Consider the following 23345-nt stretch of genomic DNA (forward strand, 5'->3'; position numbering starts at 1 on the left):
GCTGGATGCTTGGCTATCATAGAACACTGTATCAACGCTGTGGGGTGGAAAACTTTTATGTCCAAAACCAGAAAATGGAGGGGGGGAAAAAGCATATGTGGTCCAATGGATCCAATGTATAGTTATTATTTAGTCACAAGCCTGACTTGGCCTGGCCTCAGCTATAATCATTATAGGTGAAACATTTCAAAACAAAAGTAATTATTTAAAAATAATCACCAAAATTCTCACAAATAGCTAAAATAGCAGATCTACACGCAGAAATAGGGCATTTATTTATGAAAAAATGCGACGCGACGTGTTGTGAGCTCGTAGATCTGCTAGTTTCACTATTGTGACACTCTTATATGAGGAAGTATGGCCTTAATTAATTTACCAGTATGGAGATTTTTTCCGACAGCAACAAAAACTAGAACATTATGGAGTGTATTAAATGACATTCTGTCCAATCCCCTCTATCAGCTACTTATGACACAAACACAAGTTGAATGAAACACACATTAACACACTTCCTGTGTGTGCTTTTAGTGTGTACAAATTAACTATCCACCCGTATTAATTATGTTATCCTATTTATAGACCAGCAACTGCCTGCACCCGCATTTCAAATAACTATTATGAATAGTATTTCTTATTGTTAGTTTGCTTAGTAGAGCTGCCACTATCGATTCGATTACTTTTTTGATTAATTGAATAATCGTGCCTTTTTCATAAATATATACACTGGTATATATATATTTTAATATATCGTTTGATTAATTAAGCACCACTTAAGCACTATGTTATACTTAACAAAATAGTGCAAATAGCAGATCTACAAGCTCACAACATGTCGCATTCCGTTGTGAGCGTGTAGATCTGCTATTTGCAAAATGTTTGTTTTTAAGCTTTTCACTAATAATGACGTGCCCAAAATAAGTATTGAATTTGATCAATTATTTTATTAAATAATCAATTACAGATTAAATTGAAGGTAGAGTAAGTGATTTATTTGCGTTAAAATACGTGTTAAATAGCTTAATATTCTGATGGTAATCATTATTAGTGTATCGAAGTCCTGACGTCACTGTCCTGGGTCACAGTATCTTTTTCTATTGAAGCTTTTAGAATCGACTCATATAAGAACTGTTCCAAAAATAAACAAATCAGCCTGTCAGGTTTGTGACTGTATTTATTGTATTACTCTTTGGATGAATTAGTACTTTTTCAATGTCAGTTGATGATTCATATCCATATGAGTAAAATTTATTTCATTTGATTGTTTTTGGAACAGTTCTTATCCACAAGTTTCCTAGGGCATGGTGGGCATCACTTCCTGTCAATTTGATCCCTGATACCTGATCAAATCGACAGGAAGTGATGCCCACCATGCCCTAGGAAACTTGTAGATACGCCACGATGCAATTGAGACCCCATGGTATTTTCAATGGAAAGAACAACGTAGTGACACAGGGGGATAGCGCCCTCTAGTGGCAGTGATGTCAGACTTCTGTTCTCTATACTAGTGTTTGTTCAGTAACAAGGGTTTCCCTGAGAACATTTACAGGTTGGGATACCAATTTTAACAAGTCAGGAGAGAGAACGCATACAGGATATGATAAACAAGTGCAATTGGAAGTGATGACACCATGAAATGAGCAGAAAATATTTTGCTTTGCTTTGCAAGTCACCTGAAAATGAATTTTCTGTTCATTAAAGAGCTGGAGAGACAGGGTGACCCCTGTTATTGAACAAACACTCTACTACACCAATGATTACTGTTAATATAAAGCTTTCACTTTTTCACACACAAAAAAAGTGTTATGTTTTAACCATAAAATATCACTTACCCTACCTTTAACTGTTGCACCCCCTAGTTGTTTTACTATCTTTTTTCTTTTCTTTGTGTGTGTGGCAGTAGTGTTACAGTAGAACCGCCAGAGTGCGCTCTTACCCACTGTAGGAACTGTAACCGTACTTAATTGTTAGGCATTCTAAATAAATACTAAGTACTTGCTTCAACTGTTAACAGTTTTGCTGTATTAACCTTTTCAATGTTTAGAAGAAGACATGTACAGTACTAAACATGTATTAAAATCAGAACCTGAGATCAATCGAGATTTAGATTTTCAATGATGTTTTAATTGCATATAGGAGTGGTTCTCAAAGTGGGGTCCAGGGACCTCCAGGGGTCCTTGGGGAGGGGGTTCCAAATGGACCCTTGCAGTTCTGTAACTCTGAGAGTGTAACCAAATGGAACCATTGGTTCTATGTGTTAGACTCTCAAGAGTTATTGGGGTCCTTGAAATGAAAAGGTTTGAGAACCACTGGTACTGTATATGCGGTATGTTCGAGTGTGACCGGAGGCCTTTCTGTGTGCAGTGCAGCCCAGGCTTAATACACAGGCTTTAGGGGCTGCAGCCCTGGGCACCAAGCTCTGGGGGGCACCAAATGCCTGTCCAAGAATGAAAGAAAGAAAAAGACTCTGCAATTGCAAGTAACAGCCGCCAATATATTGTCCTACGGCTACTGAAGTAGCTCTGAGGCTTCCACTGAAGAAGTGAGAACTTTTTGCTAACGCAGTGTGCATTTTGTCACAATGAAAGCATCATGCATGTTAATAACATGTGAACCTAGTCTCTATAAATGATGGCTAACAAAAACACCACAATGATATAAACCAATAGTATGGTCCATGTACTACTATACTGTAGGTATACAGCATACATACAGTGTACTAGGGATACTTGTGTTGTCCTTGTAAACTAGCTATAATGTAGTTGTAACTGTATTGTAGTTTATTTGTGGTCATCATATTTCTGTTTGATGCCAACACAATGTGCTCTGTATTCTATGTATGGAATCTGAACAATGTTCTTTTGATTCACCGTCATCATGGGTGTAACTGTAATCTAACACAATCTAACTGTGCACAAACACACATAAACACACGCACACACACAGCAGGAACCACTTTAGTGTGTTTAAAGGTCAGAGGTCAATCGCTAGGGTTTAAATTTCATATCAACAAAAATATTCTACTGGTGAGAGAGAACTCACACAGTGTCTGTCTCTTTAGGACGGACGGACGGACGTACAGACAGACAGACAGTGTTTGTCTCTTTAGGACGGACGGACAAACAGACAGACAGACAGACAGACAGACAGACAGACAGACAGACAGACAGACAGACAGTGTTTGTCTCTTTAGGACGGACGGACGGACGGACGGACGGACGGACGGACGGACAGACAGACAGACAGACAGACAGACAGACAGACAGACAGACAGACAGACAGACAGACAGACAGACAGACAGACAGACAGACAGACAGACAGACAGACAGACAGACAGAGTTTGTCTCTTTAGGACAGACAGACAGACAGACAGACAGTGTTTGTCTCTTCAGGACAGACAGACAGACAGACAGACAGACAGACAGACAGACAGACAGTGTTTGTCTCTTTAGGACAGACAGACAGTGTTTGTCTCTTCAGGACAGACAGACAGACAGACAGACAGACAGTGTTTGTCTCTGCAGAACGTACAGACAGACAGACAGACAGACAGACAGACAGACAGACAGACAGACAGACAGTGGTTGTCTCTGTAAAACAGACAGACAGACAGTGTTTGTCTCTATAGGACAGACAGGCAGACAGACAGACAGACAGTGTTTGTCTCTGTAGCACAGACAGTGTTTGTCTCAGTGCAGGACAGACAGACAGGCGGAGGGTCTCCCCCCTCCTCTGTCAGGAAACATATGGAATAGATCTAATGGTTGGCCAGCTCTCTCTCTGCCACGTCTCTCACACACACACACACACACACACACACACACACACACACACACACACACACACACACACACACACACACACACACACACACACACACACACACACACACACACACACACACACACACACACACACACACACAATACCTATACACACAAATACACACGCCTATTCTCCTCTATAATACATTTTCCTCTCTTCACTTCCCATCTAATACACCTCCTCTCTCTGTGTATCTCTCTCTCTCTCTCTGTGTGTATCACTAGTCTCTCCCTCTCTCTCTCTGTCCGTCTCTCCCTCTCTCTTCAATGTCTGTCTGTCTGTCTCTCTCTCTCTCTCTCTCTCTCTCCCCCTATAGAAGGGGAGGCTGTGATTTATGAGTTCTAGTGTAAATGTCTTCTCCAGTTGTTGGGTCACGTCTCCTACTTGGACACAAACCCGAGTGTGTGTGTGTGTGTGTGTGTGTGTGTGTGTGTGTGTGTGTGTGTGTGTGTGTGTGTGTGTGTGTGTGTGTGTGTGTGTGTGTGTATTTGTGTGTGGTTTCAGTAAGAGTATCGCCTTGATTACGAGAAATTACAACCTTCTCCTTATTCCACTGTTCCCTGATTAAAAGTACGTTCTCATTAAAACATTTATTTTATTATTTTATTAATGACATATATAGTGTAACTAATCAAAGCTTTGATGGACTATGTTGGTCAGCAGACTCACAGCTGTAAAATATAAACACACACACGCACGCATGTGTGTGCGCCCACACGCACGCACGCACGCAACTCAGTCCAAAACAGCAGAGCCAAGTGACTAAAGCAGCCAAAGGTAAGGTTTATAAGAGTCAACATTCACATGGCAAATGACAGAGTACAGTATGTGTGTGCGTGCGTGTTTACATGCACGCGCGTGTGTTTGTGTGTGTGTGCGTGCGAGCGTGAGTTTGCGCAAATACACAAATCTTGTCCAACAATGGGTGAAGTATAAAACTGAACAGTAACTAGGTTGAGGTTTCACTTTCATGTCCAAAACACTTGAATGTGTACCAGTGATATTTAGCATTAAGCTGACTGCTCAGAGTCAGCATGATGAGCAGCGTTCATGCCAATTCCAAACAGGCTCTGGCTGTCTTTCTGGGCACAGACAAACAACAGGAATGCTTGGCTACAGCAGTAATGCAGTCCATGTGTCTCATCTCCATCGTGTTTGGATCAAGGTGAAACTGCAACTCAGCATACTGTAATTTATTTTTATTAAACAACACGCTTCTCGATTAATCGAAAAATAAATTGATAGTAGTCACTGAAAATAATCTATAGTCGCAGCCCTAATAGGTTCATGAACAAAAAAATGCGCTAAAGAAGCACTTTGTTTTGTCTGCAATCACGTTACCTGCTCCTCATCAAATTCAATAAATCGGAGCTGTCCGAGCATTATATGAGCTTGAGGACACCATTCAAAGTAATAGGGTGACAGAAAAGAACAAGTGGCGACATGTTTTATTAGGTTCCTCAAGCTCTATAAGCATTATGAAAATGGATGCAAGAATGGATCAAGCTCGCAATGAATGGACAAGACAGAGGTCCCTATGTAGATCATCTATGGCGCAAGGGGACACATCGTCTAAGCCAGTGGTTTTCAACCTTCCCAACCTTCTGTTGCGGCTGTGTCGCAGCCCCAACAGCCACCATCAACTCATGGTCTTCAGGCCGTACTGCCTGTCAGTGTCCTACCCAAGGCTTATGTTCACGCTGGCACCCAAAATCTGATTTTGGCCTATCCAGATTGGAATCAGATTGTTTTTTGTCAAGTCCGAACAGAAAAAAAAACAAACAGTAGAAACTGATTGTTGCAAATCAGATTTGAATCATATTCCTTTAGCCGTGTTCAGACTGCATAAAACCAATCCGACTCCAATCTGGATAGGTAATCAGATTTGGTCAGATCATACTCTACCATACAGATGTACTAGTTATATAGTAGGTTAATAAGAAGACCATACTGTTAGACAACCATTGGTCTGAGTTTGAAAAATAATCTTTTTCAGAGACTAGTGATCAGGTAGTTGTATGAAAGGAGACACTCAGCTGTATTTGACATTTCTACGTTGATCCAGTGATGATGACATTTACAGAGAGCGTACTGTACTAGATCTGCTGCCGTCAGCACACTTTCACATCACACATCTGACACCAACTCTAAACATTAAACCAAGCATTCCACATTCCTGCCCTAATGTTTTGGATTCATTATTTAACTCATTCCCTGCCAATGACATCTTTTGATGGCTGTTTTTTGTAAGCCCACACCGACAATGACGTCTTTTGACGTCTCTTAAAAAATAAATATATATATATTTTCTTTCCTTCCCGTTTTTCACAAAAAAACTGGAGATAACCCGATCCAAAGATTTACTGCTCAATTCACTTACAGATTAAAATATTAGGGAAATATTCTGAATCTCGGCTCCTGTGTTTTACTATGTATTTTTGAGCGAAACATGCTATTTTCAACTATAAGAAGCGAACGGGAATCGCGATAAAAAAAAAATCTTCTTCACGGAAGCACAGTGAAATCCTCCGTGATTAACAACCATCAGGGGATCGATCGATCATACTGGAAATACATATTCTGTGACTACTTGAAAAGGTAAGGAAATCGCAGAATCCTGGCAGTCTGGGCTTTTTGGGCGATATAGTGAATGGCAGTGAATGAGTTAAAAGTTGTGTTTACATTTAAATAAACACAGAAAATGCATATGAATCAGACAAATATAAATCAGCCAACACAGTGTTACTTATCTTAGAAGAGTGTACAAATTGAACCACATGGACCCCGTAATTTGCTGGTTAATCCATTAAGACCAGGAAAGCATCTGTGTCATTTTTAGATTTCTTTGGCTACTCGAAAATAGCAGATCTACAAGCTCATTGTGCGGCACTGGGCGCCGCGCTGTGAGCTTGTAGATCTGCTATTTTTGAATAGCCAAAGCATAAAATAATTCCTTTTTTTAGCTCAAATCTAAAATGAGACAGATGCTTTCCCGGTCTTAATGGATTGAATGAACACTAATTATATTACTGTGTAATATTGTTCGATTTGTTGGTCAGTATGGTGGACACAGGACGCTGGACAGAGTGTCTGTCTGTCTGTCTGTCTGTCTGTCTGTCTGTCTGTCTGTCTGTCTGGTTTAACCATCAAACCCTCCTCAGTCGTGGGTCCTGAGGGAAAGCAGATTCCAGGGCAGTAAGCCAGACTCTGCATGGGAGAAAGGACTGCAGGCACATGGAATAAAGCAAAATAAAGTCTCACGACTGAAACATTTTGTCAAGCCAAGTTCTAATCTGTGATTTGTGAAAGGACCCCCCCTCCCCCAGGTATTATCGTTCTAAATCTATTTTCTTGCTGTTCTACATATAGCCGACCAGTTGAAGAAATTGCAGAGATGGAGGCTTTAATCTTTGCTTTTATGAAATATCCGAGGCCATGGTATCCATATGAAAATGGAGACCGTAAACCCAGGTTTATGGAAGATGCTTCTGAACATGTATTCTAATGCTAGTTCGACCACTTCAAATACTCTTTTATCTTAATATAACTAATATCCGAAAATGGCCGATCTGCAAGCTACAACACGTTGCAGCGCGTTGTTTACGGTGCGCGACATGCTTCCATAGAAGAAATGCTGGCTTCTATGGAATCCAAATGGCTGAAATCAGTGGATCCAGATGCAGGCACAAGCCCCAGGACCTCTTTGTGTCGTTCTTAACACATCGGGTGCCAGCATTTTTTCATAACAACTTACCGTGGGTGCCAGCATTCTCCCCATTGACTGCGCTTTGCTGTTTAAAGTTTCCGCGTGCGTTACAAGCAAATCCACGCAAAAAAAAGCATCGATTCATGTTCTGCCATGAGCCTGGCTACAGGCTGGAACCATAACATTCCCCTCGCGGGTTACAACGGGGGGGGGGATCGCGCATCGCGCATGACCGTTTTTCCCCACAGGAAACAGATTCGGAGATATAGGCGTTTCAAAGTAGGAAATAGACAGGAAGCGGATGGGGGGAAAAAAAGTGTTTCCGGTGAGCGATCTGGCACTTCCTTCGCAGGATTACAATGGGTGGTCCCAGAGCTGCTCTAGCCCCGCCCGCGCGGAGAAAAACGAAAAAAACAAAAAGACTGAAATCATGGTTCAGACCGTGTTCGGCACCGAAGCTTCGGAACCGCCACTATGTAAACACACGGTTCAAACCGTGTTTGGCACCCGATGTGTTAAGGACGACTTCACCCATTTTCAACCTATCTTCATATAATTGGCCCTCACTAATGCTCATAATAAAATGATACCATTTTTGTCTACCCCGTCTGTGTCTCAGAGGAGGGCTGTGGACAGTTCAGAAACTCGCCTACCAGTGACATCATCAATGGGGAATCCAAGCTAATAGAAACTGCAGGCTTTCTATTCTTGGAAAGTTAGCATGCTATAATGGAGGCCATTATTATGCGTTAATATAATAATAAAATAAAAAAAATGAAATCTTGTTTGAAAAAAAAAAACCTGCCTAACGATGATGTCACTGGTAGGTGGGTTTCTGAAGTGTCCGCAGACCGAGTAGAAAAAAACAGTAAAAAAAAGTAGTGAGACCAATTATATGAACATAGTTTGAAAATGGGTGAAGTCGTCCTTTAAGCAGTTTAAGCGTTGCAGCAGTGCCCCATTTGTCTGACTGACATATTTACACTGAAGTTGTAGACAACACAAAGTGAGGTTTTCCAAACAAGTAGTGTTTTCTGACTGGCTGAACCTCTTCTGAGACGAAACACACACACGTGCAAGCACATGCATACACACACACACACACACACACACACGCAAGGCCTCAGCCAAACCCCCATGCACACCATGGCTGGCCAGGTGGTCCACTCTGCTGTCAAAACAACTGCGTGTCATACATATATAGTTTGTCAAGTCTGGTTTGGTCATGTATAGGCACGCTTGTTCACCTGAAACGTGATGAGCCACCCACCCACCCACACCCACCCCCACACCCACACACACAGAGCAAGCCTTCTGCTGCACTCACCTGTCTCACATTAAAAAAAATAACGCAACTTTTATTACAGTTATCGAACGTGTGTATGTATGTGTGAGAGAGAGAGAGCGAGAGAGAAACAAAGAAAGAGAATAGGTAGCGAGGGAGACCAAAAAGGGGGGTCACCATTTGACATATACTATACAGTAGTTGTAAGCTGAATACAGACTGGTGACATTACATTAATTAGTGTTCTTCTCAGGTACAATCACATGAGATAACATGACACAAAAAGGGATCAAATGAGATAAGACAGGTTAGAGAAATGTACAACTTTAAGAATACAAAATGTAAATAAGTGGTTTTCCAATCAGTGTGTCGAGGCACACTGGTGTGCTGAGAGACAAGTCAAGGCCCATTAGAGTGCTTTGGACACAACACAAGTTTGAAAAAACCACAAGAGATGTTTGTATCTTTGTGGGGCCAGGCATGGTCAACACAACGGCCGAGGCATTCTGGACATCTTATCTCAGACTGGTTTGATTTACTGTCTTGGCAGCAGCTTGCAGGAATATCCTCTCCAGACTACGATTCGAGATGGATGTCCGACCCCGACGGGACGGTTCCTGCCGGGTTCCGACATCATTTGTCAGAACGGGTTCGGTTTCAATTTCAGGTTTGGGTTTTAGAATTGTACGTTCTGCAACCTGCATTGTCGGAACCGCTCGTTTTTTGTGCCACTGTGTGACAGGACGAAAGCTTAAGTTTAGTGTTAACAGCATTATTATCTGATCTATACCAAAGTGTTACAGTACATTATCATTGTATTTATTTTATTTGTATGTGTCCTTTATTTATCCACATTGTGATTTCATTTTTTTAAGTGGGCCCTGGCCAGAAGGCAGCTTACATATAGTTTCACATATAAAAAACGACATTAAAACAAACGCAAATAAAAACAAGAAAATAAAAGCACAAAAAATCTACAAACTAGAGACAATTTAAAAAGTCAAGAAGGAATCAAACGTTTTCTAGCAGATTCCAAGAGAATGCAAAAGTGTGGCATAGCTGAAAGAATGTTTCCCAATTTCTGGGAACCTGATACGAGTTATAATACCGACTTGATATGCCATCCTGACAGGCCAAACTGTCAGATAATAATCAGATTCATACCAACCTAACAGCCCAAACTGATACAGATCTACAACCAGGGTGACAATCCAAATTGTTACACTCTGATCAGATTTATACCATCCTGGCAGTCTGAACTCTGTTACATAATCACCAGATCTACAACCTCGCTGACAGTCCAAGCACAGTTACATAATCATCAGATCTACAACCACCCCGACAGTCCAAATTGTTACATTCTGATCAGATTTATACCATCCTGGCAGTCTAAACTCTTACATAATCATCAAATCTGCAACCACCCTGGCCGGCCGTCCACACTGTAGCAACGGTAAAATCGTTCCCCAGTATACTTGGCTCTGTTCCAAGCACAGTAAAACTTTAAAGGAGTTGATAATTACTAACACACCTGTACTGTACGTGTGTGTTTGTCCTCTAGGATGGTGGGCTCACATGGTTCCTATTAGAAATGTTTGTTTACGAGGAAGAGCCGTCTCTTGTCCTTGGGGTTGTGTTTTATTTGACCATGTCTGGCAACAGTAAAAAGCACACAGAGTTCCTCCCGGGCCAGTTTTTGGGGGAAGCCATCAGTCACTGAATGTTACCGTTGTGAAAACACTGATTCCAGGCTGGTCAACTCTATCAGACATTTAACTTCTCCTTTGACTGTAATGCGGGAGAGATGATAGACTTTGTGTCAGAAAGGGAAAGACATGACAGGACAGCTGAGAGGGAGACAGTGTAGCAGAGACAGACAGTATGAAAGGTGAGAGGGAGACAGTGTAGGAGAGACAGTCAGTAGGAAAGCTAAGAGGGAGACAGTGTAGGAGAAACAGACTGTAGGACAGCTGAGAGGGAGACAGTGTAGGAGAAACAGACTGTAGGACAGCTGAGAGGGAGACAGTATAGGATTTGAGATAGTAGGAAAGCTGAGAGAGAGACATTGTAGAAGAGAGAGAGAGAGACAGAAAGACAGCAAGGTTGAATTAGATCTCAGATGAAGGTCTGACAGACAAAGTGTCAACCACTACACTATCTGACAGATACGGTCTTGTTAAAGTGAGTACAGAACTAAGTTAAACTAACAAGGCAGTGCAGACTACAACAGATGGTGAGTGTGTTTTATTCATAAAAATAAAGACATAAAGAGTGTTGAAATACAACAAGTCTGTATACGTGGGTGATCACACCGAGACACATCGCTACAGGTGCAGACGCTTCAAAAACAACTTTCCACATCTATCTACTGTAGGATCTGAAACGTGCAACTACTAATAACTACAGTACAACATGTTATCTACATTCTACAACATGTTGTCTACAACATGTTGTAGACAACTGCAGGAAAAAGTTGTATTTGAACAATGGTTTACTTATAGGCCATTGATCATGGAAGATCGAATCGTTGAATATATTTTCAACTTTACCAAACTCTACTGCTAATAAAAATGAAAGAACAGCTTCAACGGCTTTGACCACTTGTTCTTTTCAGAAACACGTATAGTGATTTATAGTATCTCTCTGTGCATGCACCTCATGGAGGTTCCTCTCTCCTCAATGATAGAGACGTCATCAACACGCCCATTCACTGGCTGTGAATTCACCAGACAATGACCTGGTCCATTCACACATTGAGCTGATGGGGCTCCATCAGACATTACACCGACTTTATACTAGAGAGCTGGCACAGTCAAGTCTGTAGCATTTCAGGTCCTACTGAGTCAGACTTTTGCCTTTTCAGATACAGCCCCACCAATTAATGGCTGGGATAAACTGCAGGATGTCAGAGCATGTGTGAAAGCAGCTACAGAAACCAGTTGAGTCTGGGATTGTAAAAAAGTCTTCTTAGCCACTGTTTTAAATGGCTCAGTGTTTTGAGGTACAGCTGCACATGGCCTCCATCCCCAAGAGGAGAGATTTGGAAAGCATTATGTGTTCCTGTTCTCAGAATGTTCTAGAGAGACAGTGGAGGTATGCAGGACAACATACTCATTTGTCTTTACAGTACGCTACTGAAATAACAATTCACTCAGCTAGTAATGCAGACCACAGCGGGGTAATACGAATGCACGTGGCTTTCTGCAATAACTATGCATTCGTATAACCAAAGATCATAATTACACATTCTGCCCATTTAAATATGAACCGCACAGAAATAAAAACTGTCACTGTGGCTAAATGTAAACAAAGCGTTGAGCTTTTAACTCAAACATCTGCCACCAGCATGAGACCAGTCCAAAGAAACCTCACTAATATGCACTAATGGAATCACATGGAGTCCAGGCTTAATGAGTGTAAATGTTTGGTTTGACCACAGTCTGGGAAAACACTCGCTCAGTGTGAGAAGACCTAATGAAAGATAGATTGCTTATTGGTCATTATGAGGCTTTTACTCAGAATCACACACACTTCATTGCCAACTATGAGGTTTGAGTAAGTTAATTATTTTTATATGTGGTGCAGAGACAAGACAAGGCAAGACAAGATAAACCCGAGGTAACTTAGCAGCAAGAGCCCTATGCACTTAACAGAAGAGATGTGCAGGTAGGAAAAAATCAAACTGAGATAAACACATCTTTATTTAATGATGCTGAGCACATATCCTTGTCTGATCAGTTTAGTCTAGTTCTGGATCAGTCTGCTGTAGTTCTGGATCAGTATATAGTTCTGGATCAGTCCAGCTCTGAATTAATGTAGTTTTAGATCAGTATATAGTTTTGGATCAGTATAGGATAAGTATATAGTTTTGGATCAGTATAGCTCTGGATCAGTATAGTTCTGGATCAGTATATAGTATAGGATCAGTATACAGTAGGATCAGTATATACTGTAGTATAGGATCAGTATATTGTTTTGGATCAGTATAGGATCAGTATATTGTTTTGTATCAGTATAGTTCTGGATCAGTAAAGACATGGAGCTCAAATTCATTCTTTAGTTGCCTACCTACTTCTCCCCTCCTCTCTCTAGTCCTGTCTTTCTCTCCTTATGTCTTACTCTCTCTGTGTGTGTGTGTGTGTGTGTGTGTGTGTGTGTGTGTGTGTGTGTGTGTGTGTGTGTGTGTGTGTGTGTGTGTGTGTGTGTGTGTGTGTGTGTGTGTGTGTGTGTGTGTGTGTGTGTGTGTCTGTGTGTGTGTGTGTGTGTGTGTGTTTAACCATGGGTTAAAGCTTTTCCACTCCATAAACTGTTAAAGAATCTCCTGGAAGTGTCTGGAGGAGCTTTAAATACAGTCCTGTGACACACACAGTCACACACACTCTTGCGTGCACGCGCTAGTAGTAGGGGCTTACAGCACAAATATACAAACTCACTGACACGCACACTCACAATCTCACACACAAACACACACACACACACACACACACACACACACACACACACACACACGCACGCACACGCACGCACACGCACGCACAAGCACACAGTCTGGGTGGCTGCTGCTCTGCTGGTAGATGTTCAGACGTTGAGAGTCAGACTAGCAGACCTTCCAAGATGAGAGCGCTCCTGTTGAGCTGCGTACTGTTAGCTGGACTGCTGGTGGCATCTGGATTAAGATCTGATGGATACTTCAGGAACCAACGATACTTGGACACAAGAAGGGCTAAGGTAAAAAAAAAAATTGCAATTATAATACAACATCTCCATTCAATGTAAAGCTCTCACAGTTAAATCAACCACTTGAACCCTAGCATCCTTATTCTGGGGAGGGAGAACTTTCACCTGACGAGATTTGGTGTAGAGGGAAAAAGAGCAGACCAAGCACAGAGCCGACACCAGTCAACTATGTATTAGTTTACCAAGTATAAAGCAGGGGTCTTAAACGTTGTTCAGGCCAATGACCCCTTAGCCGAGAGGGAGATGAAGCAGAGACCCACTTCATATTGCATTAATCAACTTTTTGTTCTTTTCCTTGAGAAAGCGTGTCTCATCAATGTCTGTTGACCAGTGAGAGATTTGGGACTAGCTAAGAAGTTTTCCTCAGGTGTTTCTTGGGTTGTCTCCAAGTGATGCTGCAGCTTTGATGGCTTCATAGATTAGTTTGAAAGCATCACTGTTGTGTAGATGAAATGGTTTTTTTTCCAACTTGTTTGTTTACAAATATGTTGGATTCATGTTAATGTGTACTTTGAGAGTTCACAGAAGTGCTACGCACACCAGTCCTTTTGAGGTGCCAACCAATGGTAAAGAACACAAAGAAACGACAAAGTAACCACACTATATTTATTGAGGACATAATGGCACTTTGGCACTAAATGTTTGCGGCTACTTTGTAGTTTTTAATGTGTATTCTAAGACCTTTTCATTTTTGGAGAAATAAGAAAAAGTTTCTATCACAAAAAAGTGACAGCACCTCTGTAGTACTGTGGCTCTGACGACCCCCAGGTGGTCCCTGTTGAAAACCCATGGTATATAGACTATAGACTCTATAGTCTATAGCTCTATACTATAGGGGTTATAGTATAGAGCAATGGTTCTCAACCTTTTCAGGGCGTGACCCCCAATATTATATATCATATTCGAAGTGGGGACCCCCCCCACCCTGACAAGCACTTGGAATTGTTGGAGTTGAGGCATTAAATGTTGTTTGACTCGGTTCCACAGATAAATATTGTGAAAATAGCTGATAGTATTAAAGGTATTAAAAAGTCCTTAAATTGTCACATCATTGTCATCTGGGGACCCCGCCCCCCCAAACAAAAACAAAAAAAAATCATGTGGGGACCCCTCCTGGGGGTCCTGACCTACAGGTTGAGAACCACTGGTATAGAGGGTCTGCGTGGTTACATTATAGAAGAGTCAGAATAAACCAAATAAACCCAATAAATCTCCTGCAGAGATGCAAACATAAAGTCCATGGTGTATACCTATTCCTGCTGAGATGCAAACATAAAGTCCATGGTGTATAGGCTACCTGTTCCTGCTGAGATGCAATGGAGATATTGCCCCGAATGTACAAACGAAAATATTTGTACTTTTTGTTACTTGCAGTAAATGTTGACGCAGTAACTCACAGTAAGATCAACTAAATGAATTATTTCAATCAACAATAGTTGAGTGAAAGACAACATCACAGTTAGATTGTTTTAGTTTTATCTGCCTGACTGTCAACATTGAACATATTTTTTTAAATTAAACAATCCCTAATGATAAAGTCCTACCCAGGATTTGAACCAGGATCTCCCAATTGGGAGACCAAACATCTCCCAGTCTGATTGGTTAAAAATAACCTTTTATTCAATGTACCTATACAGTAAAATAGCATTACCCATTCACACAATGATGATACCATGACAGTACAATGTCTGTTAGATAGAAGCAGGTAGTCACCTGTATAGTTCCTCAGTTCATGTTATTATTGGCTGAGTAGATTGTTATTGATTGTTCTTTGTAGTATGTTGTTTGTAACTTTTATACTTCGGTTGGTCAGGTAGAAATAACTGCTAGTCCACTAGAAGTAACTACTGGTCCAGGTCAGGAAACTATGGTGTTACTCTTCGTCATTATTACGCGAGTCATATAGAAGCAGTATTTGTAGTGTTTTTCAGCAGGTCAATGTTTTTCTGTCGTTCGACTATATGCTGTTGAAACAAAACTATTCCTATTGGCTGGTTGTACTCTGCTTGCAACAGCTGTACTAACCTCGGATCCCAGGCTTGATTTCTCAGAAAGAAAGAAAGTCTGGGGAACATTGAAGTGAAAAGTGGAGAGAAAGGGGAGGGGCTGCTGATGGAATAGCGGGGGAGGGGCTCGCCCAGGTGCACACTTCAATATTGTCCACATTAAACCACTACAATACTCTGTGAAACAAACAGGGTGACTGCAGCAAGTAACCTTCCTCGCCAACAAAAGCTTTTGCTGATAGATATAAATTGTTCATCACATTGATGAAGTAGGCGTGTGGCGCACCAAAATCGGCAGATTTGTGCAATAACAATATGTTTGTCACTAAACCCAATGAATAATTGTGATAAATAATCATAATCAATCATAATCACAATCAATATTGATCAAAATGATTGTGATAATCATTAGCCCTAACTCAATCACAGTTTAGCCACGCCCAAGCGAGGGAGCTCTTGGCTCATTCCATCCACTGTCTCTACTGAGGTTCTCCAGACCTCCATTCAGAGTGGAGTGAGATTGGAGGGATGGCCATGCTAGACTACAGCTGTACTAACATCATCTCAGGAGTCTGAACATGGTCCAGATCTCTAGACTAGAGCACTGAGACAGAGCTTCAGATTTAAAACATTTTTCATGAGAATCGACCTGGTTGCTATGGTCTTTCTTTTCTAAGGATTTATTACAACTTTGTGCGCTAGTAGGGTTGGCATCCGGAACCGGACCGGATCCAACCTTGAGGAGCCAGAATCTGTTCCATCACATTTGGAACCGTTTCCGGAACCGGATTATCACACTGTCAGAGCAATTACAATACTGGTGGTTCTCTAATGTTTTAATTTCAAAGACCACCATAACTATGAGAGTTAGAATTTGTGTTTATCAAGAATTACAATGAAGGTCAAAATTATATAGATTTTTCTAAATACAGGAATCGTTAAAATCCTACAGGATCCCAACCCTGTACGCTAGTGATACGCAGGTTGTTTTTTCGCGTCATCAGCGCCCATACCCTAGGTGGGGTTGGCAAAAGGGCCTACTCTGTGTGGAGTTTGCATGTTCTCCCCGTGTCTCCTAGGGTAGTTAATACCCTCACAAAAACATGTAGTAATCCTGGTTGCTATACCGCCTACCCCATGACAGCCGGGGCGCCTGATGGAGGGGAAAGGAACTGGTTGGAATAACGTGTTCCTTCCACATGCTACGTCCTACCTGGGAAACTCCCCCCCTGTCAGGTGACAAGAAGGTCAGTTGGCTCTCATGTATTGAAGGAGGCATGAGCTCGGCTCTTGTCTCCCTAGGCTGGCGGGGGGAGTGTAGCGCCCAGGATCACTTAGCTAATTGGCACCGGGTGAAAAAGGGTTACAAAATCGTGGGATAAAATAAAATTAGAAAAAAAAGAAGCGTGTTTTTTATACAATGAATGAAAAACGTTAGCATGCATGGGAGCACTATCTGTGTTATAGTGGGGGACTACATGTAACAGTGTATTCTACTCCTGTAGAGGGCGCTATCTCAGGCTGATGAACCAGACGACGGCCCTATCCCAGATGAAGGAGACGCCTCTGGTAAGACTACATCTACAACAATCCATCTGAACTGAGAATCTAATACACTACAACAGTCAGTCAATAGTTCCTTATATTTCATATAACTTATAAAGGGACATTTAACTTCACCGTCTGATCTGTGTTCTCCAACAAGATTTTGACTCTAGTCTGTATATAATTATAAAATCATTATATTATTCATCGCAGAAAATTCATGCATACACTCCTCCTGTGTGTGTGTGTGTGTGTGTGTGTGTGTGTGTGTGTGTGTGTGTGTGCGCGCGCGCGTGCATGCGTGCGTGCGTGCGTGCGTGTGTCTGAGCAGATAATCTTGCATACTAATACTAGGCTAACATAGGCATAATATTTCTTGTCTGCATGCTGCCAGGCATTCCTGAATATTTTTTCAAATTGGATAATGACGGGCGTGTAATTTTTGTGACTTAATATAATGGCAGAGCAAGCACCCCTCCAGGCTATGGACAGGAACTAGCCAATCAGGTGTCTGTCCATTAGGCTTATGGGGTCACTCCACATTTTCTGCCTGTGTGTGTGTGTGTGTGCGTGTGTGTGTGTGTGTGTGTGTGTGTGTGTGTGTGTGTGTGTGTGTGTGTGTGTGTGTGTGTGTGTGTGTGTGTGTGTGTGTGTGTGTGTGGTTGACGTTCCTTACTAATGGCCACACACCGATCCAACAACTAATTACAAGCTCTCTTGCACATCTGTTCTGTGTGTGTGTGTGTGTGTGTGTGTGTGTGTGTGTGTGTGTGTGTGTGTGTGTGTGTGTGTGTGTGTGTGTGTGTGTGTGTGTGTGTGTGTGTGTTGGAAGTCAGCCATGGAGCTCATATGAAACAGTGAACAAAGTAGAACAATGAACACAGCTTTCATTTACAAGATGGTTCAGATCATAGATCAGTGACAGATCAACATAGTAAGGACTCTGAGTACAAAGATCAGATCTTAGATTTTTTTGTGCAATTAGTAAATCTGAAAAATAAATCAATATTCAACTGCATGAATGAGTAACTACAGTATATCAGTGGTTCTTTAACTCGTTGTACTGCCTTTAAAGGAGGAGTTCACCCAAAAAATGACTTATTTTCTATCAATTGCACACCCTATGAAGCCTTGAATCCATGGATTATTTTTTGTTTTTGTCGCATTCCTAAGTTAATAATTTGATTCCCGTCTCCTGCCGGCTAATGTATCCGGTAGGAGACACAAAGTAGATTTTTTGTGTCTCCTACTGGAAATACACACAGTCATCAAATTATTGTATTAGGAATGCCACAAAAACAAAAATAAATCCATGACATCAAGGCTTCATGGGGTGTGTAACTGATAGAAAATACGTTTTTTTGAGGTGAACTCCTCCTTTGATAATCGTCAATAAAGTATTCAATCAATCAAGTATTAGTAGTAGTAATAATAGTAATCAACTAGTATCAAATCAGTTGCATTTATTGGGGTTCCCAAACTTTTCTCTGCCAAGGACCCCCAAAGCCATGTTTCCTGGTTCCCTGATTCTTTCGGGAGGGGCTCACAGTATCTTTATTTGAAATATACAGTGTAGTGACACCAAAAACATGGAGAGAGAAAGTAGAGGAGTGACGTGCAACAAACGGTCCGACCGGCCAGGAATCAAACCGGGGACTCGCTGTCAGGCATTTTAGAGCCCATGTGGTATGCGTCCTAAGCATTGGCCCAACGTTTTTACAAATGCAGTTGGAAAGCCAGCCCGCTCTTAAGGTCACCTAAGTGATTATCCAGTGACTGGATGTTCACTAAAGAGTACTTAGAAGAGGAGGCTGGTTTTGTCGTTTCCTTAACACAAAGTTGAGCCAGAGCTCGAAGAAACCCTGCCATCATAACTGACACCATCTCAATATCTTGTATGGCGCCATAACCGGAAAACCGAACTGCCACCATCTTGAACATACTCTTAAAACATACCATCCATCCTTATATTATATAAATGTATTTTCTGCACTACAACAGAGTGCTACAGTTGGTATTTCTGAAACCTGGCGTTTGCAGTGGGTTCCTATGTTTTGTGATTATTTGTTCATAATAGTCTCAGATCCACCGTCCCGCCAATCCATCAATCAGTCTTGTAGACTCTGAGAGTTACAAACCAAGGGTCCATTTAGGACCCCTGGTGGTCCCCGGGCCCTACATTGAGAACCAGCGTTATAAACCGTTGTTTGCTGCAAAGCTTATTGTCAATCTATCTGTGTGTGCGCGTGTGTGTCTATGTCTGTCTATCTGTCTGTCTGTCCGTCCTTATCTCCAGAACCATTCATGCATCTACTTCACACTTGGCAGGTGTATTGCTGAGGACACAAGGAATTACAGTGTCGAGTGTGAAGTAGATCGCACAAGCGGTTCTCCAGAACCGGCCCGCTCTGAACTGGCACTGCACTAGATTATCTAAAGTATTCAAATTCCATTGGAAATCTGCAGTGGCGATCCATAGCACGAGGAGCTTCCAAGAATGGCCTACAAGTACAGAGAGACATAATCTCTGCAGCTTGATGTGATTCTATTTACATTTGTAGTGTCACTAGAGTGGAAGGAATACTTGTAGAAAGCGGTCGGTTACAATGTTGCAAACTGCATAGCGGCTGCCTTACAGATGTGAGTCAGGGAAATAAGGAACCTTATTAAAGAGCAGTGCTGCGAGTGTGACATCTAGAGGCTGAATGTTGTCTATTGCACCTTTTAATTGAACTCAGAGAGAGTACAAATGTAACCAAATGGACTCTTCCGGGACCATCTGGTTGTGGTCTGTGTAGTAGTATTGATGCGTGTGTGTTTCTACTGTGCTGTAGATCTTCCAACATGCCTGCTGTGCGTGTGTCTGACGGGTTCCGTTTACTGTGAGGAAGTGAGTCCAGTAATGAAGGCCGTGCCCACGCTTCCAAAAGAGACGGCCTACCTGTACGCCCGCTACAACAGGATCAAGAAGATCGCCGCCAAAGACTTTGTTGGCATTGGTGAGTTTAACAACAACTACATATCCTGGATGAACTTTCATTCCTTTCAGACAGTGAGAGACCAGGATAAATGTCTCATGTATATAACGTTGCATGCCTGTGTCGTCAATATGCGACACCTTGTTAGCTTGAACATAAATTCTTGTCAACCTGGGCTCAGGAGTTCAAAACGTTTAATCCCCATCTGATCGGATCAGATTATGAAAGCCTATGTATTGTCAGGGGTTACATGTCGGCTTTCCGACATGTCGCCTTTCCGACGGTTACTAACCCTATACCTAACCCTAACCGCACGCGGAAGCTACGTAGTCGGAGTAGTGGGATGTCGGAATGGAAGGCGGTTACCATTGTCAGGATCAGACAATTCAGTTGTTCAATTCAATTACCTCTCTCCATCGGGAAAAGACCTAAAACGTATGGATTGAACAGGTTTGTTTATTAAACAGTGGTTTGTGTTGCTGCGTTGTCCACAGTGACTCTGAGGAGGATCGACCTGACGGGGAACCTGATCTCAGAGATCGAGGATGGGGCGTTCTCTAAGCTCAGTATGCTGGAGGAGCTGTCTCTGGCAGAGAACCAGCTGGTCAAACTGCCCATGCTGCCAACCAAACTCACCGTCTTCAATGCCAACCAAAACCTGCTCAGGACCAAGGGAGTCAAATCCAATGCTTTCAAGGTACAGAGGATCTAACCAGACTACATATTCACAACTCCTATGCACTTTGCTGGTTTGCACAGTTCGTAGCTGCCTTTTTTTATGTTCTTTGAGACATATGGCCTTAAAATGCTATCTGCAATACAGAATGTGTACAAGTTTTCTGACCATGCTAGTTCATCTCCTGCAGACCTGCAGCAACACTGTAAATGTGCCATTTCCACATGAGATTATGAGTGATTGATTATTTAATTAAATGGTTAAATGGTGTTCAGACCATCAACACCGGTGACACCAGTCAAACCAGGATATTTTTTCTACAACAGAAACTCACAAAACTGGCCAACCTCTTCCTGGCTGACAACAGACTGGAGGCTGTTCCTCAGATTCCAGAGAGTGTACGCATCGTCCATCTACAGGTATGTTTATAATAATAATAATAATAATAATAATAATAACTGCTGATACCGTGAACGCAGCGTGAGTTGATAATGACAATGAAATAAATATAACATTTATCTACTTTTGCCTCGATTACAATAATTATTATAATTTTTTATTGTTGAGAATAGCAGATCCACAAGCTCACAACACATCTATTAGAACGTTTTGTGTTGATTCGTTGGTATATAAACTATAAAGATTATAATGGAAGAAAAAACGTGATTCTTAGTTATAGAAGATTAGTCATTTATTTGTTCTAAATGTCGTTTTCGATACATTTTCGGTTAATTGCCCAGCTCTAAAATGCCACCATTTCCCCTCTGATGTGTTGTTTCAGAATAACAACATCACTGACATCAGCACAGACACCTTCTGTAAAGGCAACAACACCTACTACCTCCGCCCAAACCTCAACGAGGTCCGCATGGACGGAAACCCTGTCATTCTGGCCAAGTACCCCAACAGCTTCACCTGTCTCAAGACTCTTCCCATTGGCCGCTACCACTGAAGTACCTGCAAGATCCACACTCGGTCTGGCCAATCACATCTGTGCTTGAAGGGGGAGGGGCTGTAAATGCCCGATTTATACTTGGTTGTGTATCGTGCCACGCACAGAATTATTTTTGCATCTGCTATTTTCGGTGTGCGACACTGACGATCAACTAAGTATAAATCAGGCTTAACATTTTGATGGAAATGTTGTTGCAAAGCTGCAGATAGATGGGTTTTATATGACACCAGTTTTATATCAGATGTCAACACTTGTGCTGTAGCGACCATAAAACAAGCGTGTAGTATTATGAGCATTCCTCTTACAAAACAATATGTACTTCTAAATTTATCACTAGCTAAATAGTCCTAACAAGTCTTTTGAATTAAGTCCTACGTGAAAAGTTTTTTTTGCTACCACGTGGCAAGCTCTAGAAGAAAAACATGATTAAATATTAAAACAGTTTAGAACAGATTACACTATGTCAATATTTCTTGATTGGTTCACTCTTAGCTAGCCTGCACATCTTGTACTTCTATTGTCTCACATTCATCAACACAAAAACTGCTTTTTGCAGTTGCTCTCATCCAAAGCGACTACAAGTGCAAGGCTGAAGTAAGTAACGACAATGAACATTAGGACAACAGAAAACGAGTTTGTAGTGTTTTGGTTAACAGTTTCTGTATCTCATGCAGAGATATGAGATGCTAATCAGTGTTGCCAAATTTTGTGAGAGAAACAAGCCGGTAACAACACAAATCTTGTATCCTGTCACAAGAAATATTTAACAAATACGTATTAATTTGGTGGTCCGACCTTGACATGAAAAGGTTTGAGAACCACTGGTTTAAACAACATTAGGAATGAAGCCCAATACGTAACTACACTTTAGAAACAAGCCCAAAAACGCAACCTGCGACTACCAATATTTACAAGCGACTTTACAGTAAAACAAGCCCAAAGTCGCTTATAGTAATAAGCAGATATGGCAACACTTGTGCTAATAGGAGCTAACCTGCTAGCTTCTACGAAGAGTACACAATCAGTATTCCAGTGGAATTCAAAGAGAAACCTTGACATTTGGTTACACAGTACACGTTTTACATCGGTGGTTCTCAGACTGGGGTCCGGGGACCCCCAGTGGTAGCTGTGAACCAAATGGTCCCTAACCAGTCTGTATGGGGGTGTAATGTATACCAAACTGGGGTCCTTTACATTAAAAAAGTTTGAGAACCACTGTTTTACATCAGCCCACCCACCACAAACACTGATGAAAATATTATTTCCATATATGAATTGCATCCCAGCCTTCACTGCAGTCTGTACTTCATTAGAGGTTTGGAATACATGAGCTAATGCTGCGTTCGTGTGGTCCTCGGGTATGCGGAGGGTCCGAATTAGTAAAATGTTTTTTCTTCCTACTTGGCCTGCGTTCACGTGCGGTTGGTCGCGAGGAGAAGAAAGAAACATGGTGAAAAAGCTGATGTTTATGTGGCAGTGTCCTGCTTTCAAAAGGCTTTGTTTTGCTGCTATCAGCTTCTTTTTTTGTGCTTGTGAAATATATTTTCTTTCCGTTGTCTCATACAAAATTCCTGTTTTCCGCCATATTTGGTCTGTTCATTAGCGGAGACAGTCACAACACTGCAACTCAAACA

At 41.7% G+C, this 23345-nt stretch overlaps 2 protein-coding genes across 2 annotated transcripts in view; one reads left to right on the forward strand and one right to left on the reverse strand.

The window, feature by feature from the left end:
• Nucleotides 1-23345, reverse strand: part of cenpp (centromere protein P) — a 104830-nt gene that overhangs the window by 57898 nt on the left and 23587 nt on the right. The window lies entirely within an intron of this gene.
• On the forward strand, nt 13284-23096 carry ogna (osteoglycin, paralog a). The gene is made up of 6 exons (XM_084061993.1): nt 13284-13542; nt 17063-17126; nt 19937-20101; nt 20575-20777; nt 21083-21175; nt 21538-23096. The coding sequence occupies exons 1-6, from the start codon at nt 13429-13431 to the stop codon at nt 21706-21708; spliced, it is 810 nt and encodes a 269-aa protein (XP_083918119.1). The 5' UTR covers nt 13284-13428; the 3' UTR covers nt 21709-23096.

The sequence above is a fragment of the Gymnoscopelus microlampas genome (genome assembly GCF_963454915.1).
Source record: "Gymnoscopelus microlampas genome assembly, chromosome: 7".
In the NCBI taxonomy this organism is placed as follows: Eukaryota; Metazoa; Chordata; class Actinopteri; order Myctophiformes; family Myctophidae; genus Gymnoscopelus; species Gymnoscopelus microlampas.

What these genes read in the sequence shown, in the direction of transcription:
- ogna (XM_084061993.1), top strand. Translation starts at nt 13,429, where the DNA reads ATGAGAGCGCTCCTGTTGAGCTGCGTACTGTTAGCTGGACTGCTGGTG. An exon ending in TCAAATCCAATGCTTTCAAG is followed by an intron (nt 20,778 to 21,082) that starts GTACAGAGGATC and finishes TTTCTACAACAG; the next exon opens with AAACTCACAAAACTGGCCAA. An exon ending in TACGCATCGTCCATCTACAG is followed by an intron (nt 21,176 to 21,537) that starts GTATGTTTATAA and finishes GTGTTGTTTCAG; the next exon opens with AATAACAACATCACTGACAT.